We start from the raw sequence: 17,664 nt of genomic DNA, 5'->3' as shown, positions 1-17,664 counted from the left end.
CTATTAAACTGCTAAAGGTAACAGGAGCTGCCGACATTGCTCTTCAGCACCTAGAAGTGGGGATCCTGGCATGGATCTGCTGCTCTTGCAGGGGGTTTATGCACAAATACAGCTCAGTAAAAATCCTCCTTTCTCTAAGCACTTTGCAGTGAACCAGAGTAATTTTAGCATTTGTAGTTTATCTCCTTTGCAGTCTGGGAAGCCACTTGAGTAGTCTGCTCTCCTGTGCTGCACCTGGTGCCAGATCAAGACAGCAGCAACATTAACTGATCATTTCTGCAGAGGCAGCTTCCAGCTCGGAGCCCAGTGTCCTGCTGGTCCTGCACGAGTGGCAGGAGGCTACCGTGGCTGAGCCTGGGGCAGTGGGGAAACAGTCCTCCGCAAAACTGGGGCATAAGAAAGGCTTGTCTCCAGAGCAAGTGGGAAGGAGAATTCTGGAGTGTAGTGAAGCCAAAGCAAAGGGTGGTGCAACAGCACACAGCAAAGGACAGCAGCAGGTCCCTCTGCACGCCAGCACTCCGGTCCTTCCCTGGAGGGATCCTGGCACAGACAGAGCGCTGCTCTAGTTGGGCAGTGTCGGGGGGAGTCAGCAGGTCTCTTCGCTGGAAAAACCTCTGTCATTACCACCCCAGAGACACTGCTGTGTGCTGACAGAAGTGCTGTGAAACCCACACTGGGCTTTCTGCCCTGTTGCTCTCCCCTGTGCCCTTCAGGAGCTGTTTGCCATCTCAAATGCAGGTGCTGGGTGGCAGTGGCATGGAGGGGGAGAGCGAGGAGGTGGGAGTTGAAGGTGGCTGGCCCTGGTGTCAGCTGTGGTGTCCTCATGTGTCCTAGGCAAAGGCATTACTTCTGCAGTGTCTAAGGAAACTAGAGGGGGCCATAAATCAGTGCTTTGTAGCCCAGGGCCATGAATTTGAGCAGGGTTTACATTTGCTCCTTGTTGAAGCTCTGTGATTTGGAAATCATCCTGGCACATGGGAGAGCGGGATTCAGGGCTCTGCTCCACCACAGAGTCACAGAATGGTTTGGGTTGGAAGGGACCTTCAGAGATCATCCAGTCCACCCTCCCTGCCACGGGCAGGAACATCTCCCACCAGAGCAGGTTGCCCAAAGCCCCGTCCCACCTGGCCCTGAGCCCTGCCAGGGATGGGGCACCCACAGCCGCTCTGGGCAGCCTGTGCCCATGTCACCACCCGCGTGGTGCAACATTCCTTCCCTCCGTCCAGCCTAAACCTACTCTCTTCCAGTTCAAAGCCGCTGCCCCTTGTCCTGTCGCTGCAGGCCCTGGTCAAAGCCTCTCCCCATCTTTCCTGTGTGCCCCCTTGAAGCGCTGAGCGGTCGCAGGAAGATGTGCCCGGAGCCGCCTCTTCTCCAGGCTGCACAACCCCAACTCTGTCATCCATGGACCACTCAGTCAAGGAGCTGGGAAGTCTTCCTGTAATTTGGGCATTTCTTTAGGTTCTGTAGGTAATCAGGGGAGAGGAGCTCCTCTGGGCTGCAGCTTGGAGCCCCTGCACTGGGAGGCTGAGATGGGCAGTGTAGCACACTGCTGCGCTTTGGGGCTTTGGCTTCTGACCTGGGCGGTCTCTGACTCCGGGCTCCTGCAGCTGTTAGTCTTCCCAGGGATGCCGACCCCATGCTGGGACCCCGTGTCCCTCAGTGTAGAAGACTGAAGCTGGGTTAATTAGCATTGATAATATACAGCTGTGGGCTGGCTTCAGGGCTGGCCCATGTAGATAAGGTGCAGCTGTGGCTGGGTAAGTGAAGTGGTTGAGAGCCAGTGAAGGGAGAGCAGCCGAGGAAGAAGCGGGGAGAGGAAGAAGCAAGAGAAGAGCAGAGTGTGCCCTGGATGAGGTGAAGGCAGCAGAGGGACTGTATGAAGAGTATGCTGGATGAGATCATGAAAGACCTTGTTGCAGGTTGATAGTTTGGAGAGTGCCGTGACACAGTGTGCATGTCCAGTGTGCACGCTCGTGTGTGCAGGAGGGGATGGAGGCTGGGAGGTGAGCTGGGCACAGAGTGGTGTTGTCCCAGGGTTGTGTTGCTGGCTTTGCTTGTTGCTGCACGCTGTGGGTAAGAGGAGGGGACAGCTCTGGCAGGCTGGCTAGCAGCACTGCTGGGCTGTGTGTGCCTGATGGTTGAGCTGTACTGGTGCAAATGTTGTAGCTGTCACCTGAGGAACTGTGTGGGGTGAGCTTGTATTAAAGCAGTCTTCTGGCTGGAGCATACCATTAGTGTGAAAGTGTCCCTCGCTCTTGCTTATGTTGGTTTTTGCCCTGGTACCCAGTCTTGAATTTTTGGTGCTATGGGTCAGATCCTTGGTGGGGCCACCACCTTGCAGTGGAGCTATTGCACCTGACATTGGCTGTGTCTGTAGTGTGAGCGTCCCTCTTGGACTCCTGGCCATACAGGGACAAACAGCAGCCCAACTAGAAATCTGGTACCCAGGTTTGTTCCTTGTTGAGGGATCACAGCAAAGTGGTGAGAAGGGAGCTCGGGACATCCCAGCCCCTGCCACAGAGCAGTGCCAGTCGTGTCAGGTTGCTCGTGGTCCTGTCCAGCTGTATTCTCAGTATTAGATTCTCAGATATAGAAGGATGGAGATGCCATTGGCATCAGTCCATGGGTCCTCTGGGCCCCAGTCCAGTGTTTGACCAACCTTATGATGATTTTTTCCTCCTTACTACTTAACTAGAATTCCGTGTGTCCCAGCTTGATCTGTTGTCTCGTCCTGCCCCTGTGCACCTCCAAGAAGAGTCTGGCTCCAGCAACTCTCCATTCTCCCACGGGGTCACTGTAAGCAGCAGTAAGATCCCCCTGAGCTTTCTCCCCTTCAGCTGACCAAACCGTGCTTCTCTCAGCCTGTCCTTATTTCTCCTGTGCTCCAGCTCAGAACACCTTGGTGGCCTCAACTGGCTTTGCTCACACGCAATGTGTTTTGGGGAGCCCCAAGCAGAACGTGGCACTTTAGTTGTGGTCTCACAGGCACTAGGTGGAAGTGAACAATCCCTGTCCGCCCCATGGACTGTCCTCCTGCTCACCCAGCACATGATGAGTTTTACCTTCGCTGCTGACTATGGGACAATGTGAAGTCCGTGAGGACTCCCAGAGCTCTAGGTACTTTCAGGCCAGCTGGCCCCCAGCCCATCCTGTGACATGCATCCTGTCCCCAGTGCAGGATGCTGCATTTGCCCTTGAGCTTCATGGTGTTCCTGTCAGCCCCTTTCTCCAGACTGTTGAGGTCCTTCTGAATACCAGCCCTGTCTCCTATTGCTCTCCCCACTTTGGTATCTTCTGCAAACTTGCTGAAAGCGCACTCCGCTACACCTTCCCAGGTTACTGGTGAAGATGTTTAATGGTATTTTTCAGACCCAATATCGCTCACTGAGGGTTTACCATTAGGAACTGGCCACTGGTCGGACTTGTATTGCTGATCACAACCTGGCAGTCCAGACAGTTTTCAACCAACCTTATCCAACCTGTGTCCTGTCAAAATGGCTGGAAGAATACTGTGGGAGTCCATGTCAAAGGCCTTAAACACAGGGTGTGCACCGTTCCCTGCTCTCCTCTTACCTGCATAGCCAGTCACCTCATTGGAGAAGACCATCAGAATGGCCCAGTGTGATTTTGTCCGGGTAAATCCATGCTGGCTGTTTCCAGTTACCTTCTTGTCCTTCTAGGAGGGTTTACTCAGTGACCTTTCCAGTGACTGAGAGGAGGCTGAGAGGTTCCCCAAATCTTCCCACCAAAAGATGTGTCATTTGCCCTTTTTTGCCAGTCCTCTGGAACCGCCCATGGTCATTGCTGTCTTTGGCCCTTTGCAGTGACATTAGCCAGCTCCATCAGCATGCTCGGATGCATCCCACCTGGTCCCGTGGACCTGTGTATTTCCAGTTGCCGTAAGCGTGCCCGATGTCTGCGTGCCTCTCCACGGGCAGTGTTTCATGCCACTAACTTCTGCTCAGAGGGCACCGGGATGCCAAGGACAGACCTTAGCAGTGATCACCAAGACAAAAGAAGAAATGGAAACCTTAGCCTTTGCTGTGTCCCGGATCACTAGATCTCCCATCCCATTGAGCAGTGGGACCACAGCTCTTTGGTATTAGGGCAGCCCGTCCTGCGGCCCCGCACACTCCTCACACTGCTCCAGCTGAGCTCTGCCTCTCCCAGCTCCACCCTGGGTGCTTGGGCGATGTGTCTGTGTTCCCCCAGAACCTGGCCCCACTCCCACCTTGGCTACTACCTTTGTGTGTGGGATTTGGGATGATTTGAACTGGAGAGCTGGTTTAGATGTGCCTGGTACTTTAAGTGTGGTCCTTGGGTAGGTATTTTGCAGCAAGGACTTCACTAGTTTGCATGGGCTTTGGCGTGAGCAAATCACTGAGTAAAGAGAGGAATGAGGAGCTGATTTCCCCCCTTGTTAACAAGTTGTAAATTAGCAGTAACTGAGCATTAAGATTATGGACTTTTATTCTGGCTTTGCCGGTTTTATCTCCATCCAGTAGAACCTCATCAGATCTGGACCTTTGTCCTGGTTTCGGCTGGGACAGAGTTGATTTTCTTCTTAGCAGCTGGTGTAGTGCTGTGTTTTGGATCTGGGGTGAGGACCATGCTGAGGGCACGCTGATGGTTCGGGTTGTTGCTGGGTGATGTTTACACTTGGTGCAGGATTTCTCTGTTCCTTGGGACCTGCCGGCGAGAGGGCTGGGGGGGCACGGGGAATCGGGAGAGGACACAGCTGGGACAACTGACGCGAACTAGCCAAAGGGCTATTCCATGCCATGGGATGCCACGCTCAGTCTATAAACTGGGGGGAGTGGGTCGGTGCCTGCTGATCGCTGCTCCCTGAGCATCAGTCAGTGGGTGGTGAGCAGCTGTATTGTCCATCACCTGGGGATTTTTTCCATTCCCTTTGGATTTTAGTCTTCTCCCCTTCTCCCTCCTTTTCATTAAATTGTTGCTGTTGTTGTTATTATTTTATTTCAATTATTAATTTTTTCTTATCTCAGCCTTTGAGTTTTATCTTTTTCCTGATTCTCTTCCCCATCCCGCTGGGGGCAGGGGGAGTGAGCAAGCAGCTGCCTGGTACTCAGTTGCTGGTTGGGGTTAAACCACGACAACCTTTCATAGGAACAGCTTTTTCTTACCCTGGGCCAGCTGGCCAGGCTGTGTTGGAGCCAAAAAGGCAGGGAGGTTCATGTGAGTCTGGTCCTCTGGTAGGTGCTGGGGCAGGTGGTGGTGCTGGTCCTCCTCCCTGAGGGCACCAGCCCATCCTCCAGTGGCTGTCCCAAACTCCACAAGCTCCCAGCAAACTGGTCCCAGGGGTAGCCTCGCTCCAGGGCTGCTTCTGCACAGAGGAAAGGTTGTTTTCATGTTCTAAATTAATTACATTAAAACCACTTTGTTTATCCCTGTTTCACATCAGCAGTTTGAGTAAAGCACCATGCCTCGGTCAACTCGCCAGCAGCAGAAAGATATGGGGAGCTTTGGGGTCACAGCTCCGAAGGGCATCCCCAGCCCAGGAACATTGCCAGTGAGACAGGTTCTCAGACATCCCAACAGTATTTCCCATGTTTCTAGAAGTATCAAATTTTGAGTTCCTAACAGATCAAAAGCTGCTATTTACAGTCTTCCAAATGTCAGTAATTTTGGTCCCTGTAATTCAGAGCAGCTTTTGCTGTGGTTGTTTTGGGGCTTGGTTTGTCTGCCTGGTACAGTGGAAATATTCACCTCACTAGAGAATAGTTTGAACTAGTTCAAACACTGAAACAAACCCGGCCGGTAGGAACTCAGGAGTGGGACCTCTCTCGCTGCTGTAACCCTGACGGGCTCAGCAGGAAGGCAGGCATCTTCCCTGGGATCCCCCATGGGATGAGCACTTCAGAAATGTCTTTCTTTTAATAAAAAACATTGAAGGCCAAGGTTCCAGGTTTCAGTCTGTGCTTTGTGGGAGTTTCAGAGCCCCCTGTGGGTACCCAGGGCTGTATGAGCTCTTTGGCAATCCAGCTTGGTGGTTCAGCAACTTGGGCTGTCTGCCCCATGTTTGGGGAGTGAAGAGTTGCTGGCCCAGGGTGAAACAACCCCATTCCCTAGCTTTAGTTAATATTTTCTGTTTAGTGAATTTCTTTCAAAGGCAAGGTACGTTTTTATTTACTCTGAATATTCAGGTAGTTTTATGTAATGAGTGAAAGCCATTTAAAATGCTTTTTTCCAGCCTGTTTTGCATGAAACTCTGTGTTCCTTCAAAACTCAAGTGCATTTTGTAGACATGTGGGTTGCCTGTGGGAACATAAAATAACAGTCTGACAAAATAAACAGCAAGTTAAATAACTTCTTAAGTCAAAGAGGTATGGCATTGGTATACTGATTAGCAGGAAGGGGTGTCATTCAACACCCAGGCTATACTTGGCTGCAGATCAAAATACCTTGATACTTTTCAGCTGAATGAGAATGAACTGGAGTTTAGAAAAACAGTTTTGAAAAGGTAGAAGTATTGCTTAGATGGCACATCACATTTTTTTGCCAGATTTCAAGCCACGATGCTCAGGAGCTGTTTTGACCTTGCCTTGGGCTGGGCACCTCTCGAGCAGAGGCTGCCTGCTCAAGCTGAAGCTGCCAGGAGGCTTTTGTGTGTCGTTTGCCAGCGGAGGAGGAATAAGATGAGCTGAGTCTTAAGTCTCTGCCATAAATACTGAGCTGCTGCTTGCTTAGAATAGCTGCAAAGCAAGTGCAAGTATATCTTCAAGATGTCTCCGGTGCTGTGTCCTGGAGGTGGGGATGTGTTGGCTGAGGCTGCTCCAGGTGTACCAACATCTGGTAGGAGCATCCGAGTGCCAGTGTGTGCCACGCATGTCTGACCCCGCAGAGATGCTGCGTTCCGCCTGTCCCTCCTTGTGCAGACTATGGGAGCTGTTCCAGCTCGACAGTGCTGGGTACAGCCCTTCGGTTTGTCTAAGGGTGAGCTCAGGCCATGCTGGTGGCCCTGAAAGTCCCAGGGGGAACACTCATGGGGGGTATCTTCATTGGGTTAGTCTCTCTATGTCTTTCTGCTGATCCTTTCTGAGTATTGTCTTTTTCTATCCCTTTTCCATCATCTCCTCTCCTTTCACCTTCCACCATTTCTCCATATCTCCTCGTGTTCCCTGCTCCCCAGACTGGGCTGCATGAGCAGTCGATAGGGTGAGGTTGGGGTAACACAGGCTTTGTCTCCCTGCAGCACTACTGTGGGTGCCCATCGCGTGTGAGTGATGCTGAGTGCCCAGGATGGAGGTGTGAGATGTGGCTGGTCCCATCAGTCACGTGTTGTTGCTTCTGCTGCATGATTGAAGAAGCGCACAAGCATTTCTTTCTTGACACAGTATTGGGTTTGGCTCTGCTTAAGACTCGTGCACTGGATTTGACTTCACTTAAGACACATGCACCAGATTTGCCTTCTCTGGAAAGGGAGGCTTTCAGCCCTGCGAAGAAGGGCTTAGAGAGACTGGTGGGTGACAAATGGGACATCAGCCAGCAACGTGCGCTTGCAGCCCAGAAAGCCAAGCACCTCCTGGGCTGCATCACCAGCAGCTCAAGGGAGGGGATGCTCCCCCTCTGCTCCGCTCTCCTCACAGCCCCCCGCAGCGCTGCTCCAGCTCTGGGGTCCCCAGCACAAGGCAGCGGCTTTGAAGTGAATGACGGTGGGGTTAGGCTGGACAGAGGGAAGGAATGTTGCACCGCGGGGGTGGTGACACGGGCACAGGCTGCCCAGAGCGGCTGTGGGTGCCCCATCCCTGGCAGGGCTCAGGGCCAGGTGGGACGGGGCTGGGAGCAGCCTGGGCTGGGGGGAGGGGGCCCTGCCCACAGCAGGGGGATTGGACTGGGTGGTCTCTGAAGGTCCCTTCCAACCCAAACCATTCTGTGAGTTCATGATCCTATGAAACTCAATTTCTGGCATACTGGGGAAAGGGTTCTATAACCCTTTATATACAGAACACGAAGAGATACCAGTGTTTGGATGAAGGATGCATGTGATGCTCTGTCTTGCCTTTCCTGGAACATGTTCAGGGCTGTTTGCTGTGCTCAGCCTGGCAGCTGGATCAGACCACAGGTCAGGCCCCAGTGGGTGCTCATGCAGGGATGAGCTTCCCCCCTGGGGACAATAGCCAGCACTGGAGGGGAGTTAGCGTTTTCAGTAGGACCCTGATGAGGTGCAATTCCAAGGTTTTCCAGTGCATTTCCTGTAGAATGGAAAGCAGCCTAGTAAGATGAGGGTCTCCGTGTGTGGGGGCTGACAGCACTGCCACACCACCCCCTGCGGGCCGGCAGCCACTCACCTTGGGGCATGTGGCCAACCCCTGGGACCCCATAGGGCTGGTGCTTAGGGGAGCCCTCTGGCGTGGGGAGGCAAGGTGGGACTGTATTTCCAGAGTGGGGACAATTACCCTGGACAGCCCTTGTCCCCTTAGCCCAGCCTGTGTGCCCCAGGGCACAGGGTCCCCCGGGTCTGTCCAGCCCACCTCTGGCATGGCAGAGTGACTGCTGTGGGTCCATCCTGCACCAGTGCTGGGTCCAGCACATCCTGTCAGCGCGGCAGAGGCAGGCAGAGCTTGGCCCAGGGGGCTGTTGTGGTCTTGGCTCTGGGCTGCTTGGGCACAAGCTGTGCTGTGGTGTGAGAAGGGTGCTGCCAGCCATGACCCACAGGTCTGCCCCTGTCCCAGTGGGTACTCTGGGGGCTGAAGGCTGTGCTTGCATTGGGCTTGGGTGAGGGGTCCGGTCCACCCCGCTGGGGCCATGTCACCTGCTGCCACTTGCCCCCTTGCATTTCGTCACGCTCCTCAGAGCAGCTTTTGGGCTAGAAATGCTTTCTGGGCTGCTGGGGGTGTGGGGGATGCTCAGGGCTGGCAGGTCTCTCCCCCTGTGGGACCCTCACCTGTGCTGTCTCTTCTTCTCTCCTCTGCAGCACTCAACACTGTCGCGCAAGTTCGTGGAGGTGATGTCGGAGTACAATGCCACGCAGACTGACTACCGGGAGCGCTGCAAGGGCAGGATTCAGAGGCAGCTGGAGATCAGTGAGTAAACCTGGAGGGGGAATGCAGCTGGGCTTTGCACACCATGGGACCAAATCCTGCACCGGCTCTTCACCAGATCAGAGCTCCTCCTGCAGCTATGCAGAGCTCTGCTGTGAAAACCTGGGGGTGCACAGGGGCTGTGTGTGCACCCATGGGAGCAACTGGGACACAGCTTCTGCTGGGAGATAGGCACATGGTGGTACCTTGCATTTCAGTGTCAAACCACATCCAGCAAAGCACAAAAACTCCCCTCAGATTTGCTTAAATGCTGTGTAGAGAGTGCAGAGAGCACAGGGAGAGGAAATCCTTCCTTGTTTGCAGCTGAATTTAAACCCAAGGAAGCTAGCAGGAATTCTGGACTCCCATGTGTTGCCTTGCCTTTCCTCTGGGTGCTTTTCATCATGGGTGAACTGAACTGAACACAAAAGCAGAGAAGTGAGCTTAGAGGTGGGGGCACTCACTGCTCCCAGCAGTTTCCCTTGCCACAGGAGGAGCACGAGCCTTAGTGTGTGCCCCAGGTATCTCCCTGCACTCAGGACCTTGATGGCTCTTAGCAGCAGTATCGGTGTCTTCTGGCTGAAGGTGGGCCCCAGGTGACACCTCTGAGGCTGTCAGCACCATGGCACAAAGATCTCTCCCATCCAGGGCCCACCACTTAGCATAAGTCTTGTCCTGCCTGTCCACAAAACCTGCTCTCCTGGTGGTTCTTCTGGGCAGTCAGTGATAACCTGCTTAGTTTTAGAGAAATGTGGTCATCTCCCATCAAAGAAGAACCATACCACCACCATAATAAGCAAGCAAGGGAGAAGTCAGAGCATGCAGAAATTAAGAGATTTTTGCAAATAATCTCATTGTCAGAGAGGCATCGTGGGCTTTTGTGCTCAAATGAAAAAGTCTGAATGCTAGTCTAGGGTTTCTTTTCTCACAACAAATGGATGCTTTCCTTCCTTTTCACAACTCGGTGCAAATAATAATGTAGGCGGTCTTTGATTCAGAATGGTGTCCTGGAAGGTCACCTGTGGGATTGTCCTTCCTGAGCTGCATATACCTGGGAATCTGGGTGCTACTGGGGTGTGGTAGTTTCTGTGGAGGGCTAGAAGGAGACTTGGCTGTGCAAGCCTTTCCTCTGTTAAGATTAGTCTTTAGGATGTATAATAATAATAGAAATGTTTAACACTGGCTGAATGGAAAGCTTGACTGACATGAGGCTCAACAAGAGCTTGACGTTTAATGTAAAGTAGGATGATGAATGTGTCACTATAGCCGACTGACTCATTTGTCAGTGAATGTCATTCTGTAGGTGATACCCAGCCACAGGGATGGCTTGTAATGTAAATGTGAATTTAAGGTATGCCTACGCCTCCCTTTTGAGAAAGGAGAAGATCTGAAAGGACTCAGCCAGGTCCTCAGTTGTCTGCAGACCTGAAAGAAACCTTCCTCTTGGTTTTCTACTCATGGATTTTGGAAGAACTCTGCTGCTCTGCTTAAATTATGGAGATACATTAAATTGTACTTGTCTTTGCTCTGTCCATCCTGCTGGCTGTCAGTATTGATGGGGTGCAAGTAAAAGGCTGCTTAGGGCTCACTGTGGTGCAGCCTGCGTGCAAAGGAGGTGTTCTAGTTAGCGATGGTGAGGGACCTGCTGTCCTTTTGGGGTGGAGCTTTGGAGCAGATCCGGAGGCAGGATGGGCTCTGTGCTGGGAAGGTATGCAATCCTGGGCATAGTCCTTTGCAAAAGCTGGGTTCCTCTGTCAGGACAGCGGAAAATCTCTTCTGGCAGAAAGGCTCATCAAAAGCAACAAGCTTATTGAGGCTTTATCAGCAGTGCTTCCTGGGCGGGGGGGTCTGCTTGTCCTGGGGTGTCCCAGTGAGTCCCGTCAGTCCCTGCTGCTCTGGGGACTCTTGAACAGACTCTTCTGAATGGAGCTCAGCTGGAATGTGGCGACTGCACAAAGCTCTACGAAATCCTCAGCTCTCATTTTCAGCTCATGAATCCAAAGATAGAAAGTGCCAGGAGCTCTGACAGCAAAGCCAGTAAATCCCTGGGGTTTTGAAAGTATGAGAGCAAGGGCTTCTCAGCTGTTCAGGGGAGGCTTTCCAGTGCCCCGGTGAGCTTCTCTGTCCTGACTGCATCTGCTTCTTGCTCTGGAAATAGGACAGTCACAGGAGAAATGGCGACATCGCTGCCCCAGGCCATAGCCACCTCCTGGGGCTCCCCGCAGCCCTCATGATCTGCCCCTTCTCCTTGTGTAGGCGCTGCTATGTCTGCGTGTGCCAGAGGCTGTGCCTCAGTGGCCCTTGCCATCACTCTGGCCCATCTGGCACACACTGAGCCATCCACGAAGTGGATGTCCTCTCCCACCGCTTCTGCCTCTCATAATTGTTGTCCTCACCCTGCCCTTACTCACTTGCTCTGCTCCCAAACACACTGAGATTGCGCATGCCATGGAGGGACTGCAGGATGCGCCGTGTTCTGGGGTTGGTGATGGCAGGACAGATGCTCGGGGGCTGTCCTCTGGCTGGACCGTGCCTTCCCCCAGTGGTGTCCCTGCTTCTGTTGCTGGGAGCTGTGCTCCCCAGGCACGAGCTTCCACAGTGCCTGTGGTGGGAGGTGTTGCTCCTTCGGTTTTTTCATCTCCAATTTGTCTGCTATGAGAAATGATATCTTAAATCTAATTAGGGTTTGCTTCCAGAAAAAATTGGATTTGAAACTTGGAGGAGCTTTCTGTGGTGGGTGTGCAGCTTTGAAGCTGTGGAGGTGCTGCACAGACGCTGCTTGTTTTTATGAACAGTTTTGTTATGTGCGAGACCAAGGAGCCAAAAATAAAGCATCTGCCATCTCCAAAGGCACTATGAGAATTAATCAGCCCCTGTCCCAGTGTGCAAGACCCGGTTAATTGATGGGCAGAAGGGTAGGCTGCAGGTGCATCCCAAGCTGCCCTTGAGCCAAGAGGGTAGGGGGGCTGCTCTGGCCACAGTGGCTCCTCTGGGCAGCCCAGGGTGGTCCCAGGGCCCTTGGTGCTGAAATGGCCTTAATTAGGATTCCTGTGACACTTTCATCTCGGGGAAAAAAACGTGGGATTTGTCTGAGCTAAAAATGTCTGGTTGGGTGAAAATGCCTGTGCAGCGCTGGAGGTTGGCCCCTGCAGCCCTGCCCTGGCTGAGCAGAAGGGGTCCTGAGGGACAGGGAGGTGGGGGGCAGTTTGTGGTGTGCTGGGCAGGCTCTTACAGCTGAAGTCTGCTCATCCCAACACCACTGCAGGCAGTGCTAGGGCTGTCTGAGCTGGGGGATGGCCAGGGAGGTTGGGTCACTCTCACCCGTTACCTCTACAAGCACAGGTGGACAGGGCAGTGTTGTCCCTCTCTCCAGGAGTTGCGTGGATTTGTATCTAACAAGAGCTTGAAAGCCAGATCCAGACAGATGAACCCAGCCTTGGGAAGGTGCCTTGTCCTCAGTGTTTCCAACCTGAGTCCTAGCTGTTGCTGTGTGGGTGCTTGTGCAGCCCTGCCACCGGGAGGAGAGATGCTGCAAGCTGAAGGAGCACAGCTGAGCCGCTGAAGTTAATTCAGACATGGCATGTTTGACTTCTGCAGCCCGGAGGTGCCTGGAGCCTTCACTATTTATAGAGTGTCTGGCATGCAGAACTGGGCAAGCTGGCGTTTGGTGTCAGCTGGGTGATGGGGTGAGCTGTAGCACTGGGAGCTTCCTCAGGGTCCTGCACACCCTGATGGAACTGCTTCTGCTGCATCCCCTGGGAACTGGTCGTCAGGGGTGGTCACTCCATCCAGTTGGGCATCACAGGGCCAAGGACCTTGGGGTCTTAGTTAAGACCAAGCTCAAGGTCCCAAGGCCAAGGCAGTGGCCTTGGGGTTGAAAGTTTCCTCAGTGGCTTCATGTCTCTGCCTGTCCCAGAGCTTCTGATGGCCTTGCTGCACCGTGACCTGTTCATCATCTCTTGCCATTCTCTCCTTGCCAGCTCAGGGCTGAGTTTGCTTCTCCCTCGGAGCTGCAGCTCCAGCAATGCTCGGTGCTGCTTTGCTCTTTGGCAGAGCTGCTTCTCCCCAGAAATCTTTAATTTTTAGAGATGCCAAGTAAGAGGAGGATTTACTTTAGAGCTCTCTAGGGGGGCAGGGGTCCAGTTCTCGTGATTTTCCAGTGTTTTGTCAAGTTTCAGGGCAGGGGTTTTCCCCCAGGCTCTTTTCCCTTTGTGGGCACCTTGCACTGACACAGTCCTTTTGTTCCTGTTTGTGGCTGTGCAGTAGCTCTGTGGTGATGTGGGCAGCAGATCAACCATGTATCTAGCAGACTTTCATCTGATTTTATTGCTGTTGAGGAGCTAACAATAGCCTTTCCAAACCAGGAAACCTAGCCAGAATGCAGTGGACTCCCTGGGAAGTCCTGTGGGGTCCTGCGGATCAGTTATATGGCTTTGGCAAATGTGCTGGATGGTGTAGGTGAGATGCAGCCTCTTGGCCTCCTGCTTTGGCTCAGCATTAAAGCAAGCCCTTCCTGACAAGCCTTTGGCCTTTTTGACCAAGCCTACCCTGGCTGGCCAGTGGTTAATCCATGTGATGTCTTTGCTTTTATGTTTCACCTCACCGCAGCTTTTACTGGCCCCGTGCTCTGCAATAGGGGAATAGGGTACCAAGGAGGTGGTGAGGGCTGGGGTGAGAGCATGTATCCTGCATCCCATCCCACCTCTGTCTGTGAGAGACGTGGCATCTCCTGAAGCTGATCCCATTGCTTGCCCTCAGAGCTGTCTCAAGGGCTTGAACTGGGCAGAGCAGGTAGCCCTTGACACACTGCGCCTGGCACGCTCCTCCTTGTCACTGTGCCAGTGACTGCTCAGAGTTGAGCACAGTCAACAGGAGTGTTTGTAAACACGTGCTGTTCAAGCCCTTGTTCTCCTTTCCTGGAACTGAGGGGGTTTCAGCTGAGAGTGAGGAGCCAGCAGGTGGGAAGAGCTGGTAGGTAGGTGTTGTGCATCATCCTTGGTGGGAGTGATGCTGTGTCATCCTAAAACATGTAACAGTCACTGGAAATGGGCTGTGGACCATTCCTGGAGCTGGGGAAGGTGTGGAGGGTGATCATCCCAAGGGGATGTTGGCATTATGCAGCTCCTTAGACCTATGAGTGTGCAGACGGCAGAGCTCAGCCCTCACCTGCAGCTGTGAGCAGGCTGCACTGAGCTCACATGGGGTGCAGACCAGTCAGGTTGTTCTCTTGCTGCAAACCAGAAGCTTCTCAGGGCTTTGGGTGCACTAACAGGTGTTAGGTGTCTAGACCAGCCTCACACAGGACTTCTACCTCTCTCCATGGATCCAGGGGCTGTGCAAGATCAGGCCTGGGCCACCCAGCCCGTAGCTGAGCCATGCTTCTGAGGTTCCTGTCTTTAGACAAAGGCCTTGACTGTGCCTTTGTTCCAGGGGTGGGCTCAGGTCTACATTCAAGATGATAGCTTGCCTCTAGTCCTGTCTCCTGGGACTTTGGATCTTTATTTTAGTCATGTCACAGGGTCATGGACGCGTAGAGTGGTTTGAGTTGGAAGAGAGCTTCAAAGATCATCCAGTCCAACCCCCCTGCTGTGGGCAGGAACATCTCCCACCAGCCTAGGTTCCTCAAAGCCCCGTCCAACCTGGCCCTGAACCCTGCCAGGGATGGGGCACCCACAGCTGCTCTGGGCAGCCTGTGCCATTGTCCCGCCACCCTCATGGTGCAACATTTCTTCCTTATGTCTAACCTAACCCCACCCTTGTTAGGCTTAAAACCATTGCCTTGTGCTGGGGACCCCAGAACTGGACACAGCGTTCCAGGGGTGTGTGTCTCAGGAGAGTGGAGCAGAGGAGGAGCGTGTCCCCCCCCTTGAGCTGCTGGCCACACTGCTGGTGATGCGGTCCAGGAGACACTTGGTTTCTGGGTTGGAAGTGCACATTGCCAGCTGATGTCACCCACCAGTATCCTCCAATTCTTCTCCTCAGAGCTGTTCTCTATCCATCTGTCCATCCGTCTGTCCGTCCGTCCATCCATCCCTCCCCCAATCTGTGCTGGTACCGGGGATTACAGGACCGTGTGAAGATGTGTAATGACTTGTGGAGGTGTCCTTGTTGGAGGAACTCCCCAGGCAGGGTAGGAGCACGCACCAAGCCCGTAGGGTGGTGGCCAGGTAAGGTAGGGCCCCCTGCGGTGCTCCCTGGAGCACTGACACACTTGTGGCGAAGGTCTGGACTGGGCTCAAGGTTTCACACACCTCCCTGGTCTGAGCCCCTGGTGTGGCACTGCTGGAAGCAGGGAGCACTGTCCTGCGGACTGTCCCTGTGCTTTACCATGTCTCCTCCATCTCCCCATTCAGAGGTGCCCTGGACTTACCCTGGAGGATGTTCTCCCCCTTTTGATGCCATTGCCAGAGCCTGCAGGCAGGGTGTCACAGGGGAGCACTGTACACTTCCCTGCCTGCCTTTCTGCTGGGGTTGGGTTTGTCAGGCTTGGTAAAATTGTGTTAGCTGCTCCTGCCTGTCCGCCCGCAGTCGCTCCTCATCACACCAGTGGGATGTCTCCTGCCATCTCTGCAGGCAGCCTGCTCACCCTTCCCACTCCACTGGGCAGCCCCAGGAAAAGCCTGTCTGACGCCGGCATCTCTGTTTAGCGCTGTAATTTCACAGGTCCTGCCTGGCTGTTAGCCTGAAGAATATGCTATAATTAATGGTGGAGGATCAGTGTAACCCACAGAGTGATTAATATCTTTCGTCTCTGTAGCAGCGCAGAGTATGTCCATGGAGAGGGGAAAGCAACCACGCACAATAGGTGAATTGCTCCCAAAGGAGCTGTGGGGCTGAAGGTACCACCCTGGGACCAAGGAGGGGGTGTGTGACACAGGGGGAAGGATGGAGCCTGGTTCCTGTTATGCAGCTGCAGGGCTAAAACTCAGGCAGCCCAGCAACTGCGGCTGCCAGGCCAGTGAGCCCTGCTGAGACCAGTGTCCTCATGGCCTTGATCTGGCCCGGGATGGGGCTTGCCAAGAGCATCCCTGCTCGTGGCTTGCTGCTCTCCATCCCTCCTCCTTCACAGCCTGCCAACTGGGTGCTGATGGCTGTCGGGCCTTTGGCACCACTCCCTGCCCTGCAGGAATGGGCAGCTTGACCAGGAGGGACAGACAGGCCTGGGTGAGCTGGGCCAAGCTGGCAGTTTGACTCCCTTAAAAAGAGGGGTCACAAATCTGGTACGGAGCCAGGCTGCGAGATTGCAGCCCCTCACTACAGCATGCTCTTGGGGTTGGAAGCTTTGATCCGTTCTACCCTTGGGAGATGCCATGGAGCCAGCAGAGCCTTGCAGTAGGGCTGCAGGACCCGTAGCTGTGTCAGGGGGCTCATGGCTGACCCATGTTGTCTCACTTGCAGCTGGCAGGACTACCACCAGTGAGGAGCTGGAGGACATGCTCGAGAGTGGCAACCCAGCCATCTTCTCCTCCGGGGTAAGCACCAGCACAGGCTAAAGCCAAACCAACCCCCTCGTCCTGGGGTGGGGGTTGCCTGGTGGATGTACTGCCACAGTGGCCCCAGTACAGGAGTGATGAGCACAGCCCACGCAGGAGGTGGGACGTGGGTGCTCAGGTCTGGCCTGAGGGTGCTGCCTAAGCAGGGGCTGTGTCCTGGCTGAAGGATGGGGTGGCGTTTACTGCAAACAGCTGCCTGGCTGGAGGTGCTCTAGGGCTTCTGCTCTTCCTCTCTTGGTGCCCCTAAGCCCAGCATCTGAGGGGCTGAGCATGCTGCTCAGTGGCTCTGTCTTCTTGCAGATCATTATGGATTCAAACATCACCAAGCAAGCACTGAATGAGATTGAGACACGGCACAGTGAGATCATCAAACTGGAGAACAGCATCCGAGAGTTGCATGACATGTTCATGGACATGGCCATGCTGGTGGAGAGCCAGGTAGGGAGACACTGCAGCCCGGTGGCTGGCTTGTGTGGGGAGGTTGGAAGGTGATGGAGCTGTTGGTGGTCCCCAGCCTGGATGGGTGCTGAGGGGAAAAACTGCATTTGGAACTGATGCAGCCCCCACTGGGGCTGAGCTGGGCTCCCCAGGGCTGGAGCCACCCGCTCTGTGCCAAAGAGCCGGGGGCCGCTGTGTGCCCAGGGCGGGAGGTTCGGTGATGGGCTCTGGAGAAGGGCAGTTGGTGGCTGCCACGCAGGTGGAGATTTCTCAATCTCCCACGGAGCACCGGGCCCTGCCAGGTGAGCTCAGGGTGCTGCCAGCCTTGGTGGTCCTGCCAGGCTGCCCCTGGCTGTGCCCAGCCCGCGGTGCCTGGGCCCGCAGCCAGGCACATGCTCGAGTGTCTCTGCTCACCCCGCTTCTTGCCCGCCATGCTGCCACGGCCTGAGGAGACATCAGTGGCAGGTAAAGCCCCGCCGAGCCCCCTCCAGTGCTGCATGCTCCGCTCTGCATGGCTGCACCCTGCATGTCTGTGGCTCTCGCGTGGCACAAGGGCCTGCCCATGGCAGGCGGGCAAGGGTGGACGCAGCATGGCAGCGTTGGTGCCTCATCCTGCCTGCCTCGGGGGACAGATGTGGGGGACTCTAGGCCCTGCTCTAAGGGCCTAGACTGTGCCAGCACCCTGCATT

General features: G+C 54.3%; 1 protein-coding gene across 2 annotated transcripts in view; it reads left to right on the top strand.

Annotated features, from left to right (window-relative positions):
• STX1A (syntaxin 1A) overlaps nucleotides 1-17,664 on the top strand; it is an 89,862-nt gene that overhangs the window by 67,167 nt on the left and 5,031 nt on the right. For both annotated transcript variants that reach the window (XR_008821469.1, XM_056336262.1), the window contains exons 6-8: nucleotides 8,939-9,047; nucleotides 16,443-16,516; nucleotides 16,838-16,975. Coding sequence is in view for 1 of the 2 variants with exons in the window: in XM_056336262.1 (XP_056192237.1) it covers nucleotides 8,939-9,047; nucleotides 16,443-16,516; nucleotides 16,838-16,975 (321 nt within the window). In the remaining variant the exon portion in view is untranslated. The remainder of the gene's footprint in view (nucleotides 1-8,938; nucleotides 9,048-16,442; nucleotides 16,517-16,837; nucleotides 16,976-17,664) is intronic.

Source organism: Falco biarmicus, chromosome 1 (genome assembly GCF_023638135.1).
Source record: "Falco biarmicus isolate bFalBia1 chromosome 1, bFalBia1.pri, whole genome shotgun sequence".
Lineage (NCBI taxonomy): Eukaryota > Metazoa > Chordata > Aves > Falconiformes > Falconidae > Falco > Falco biarmicus.
Note: the sequence above shows the minus strand (reverse complement) of the source record. Positions and strands in the feature narration are given on the sequence as shown.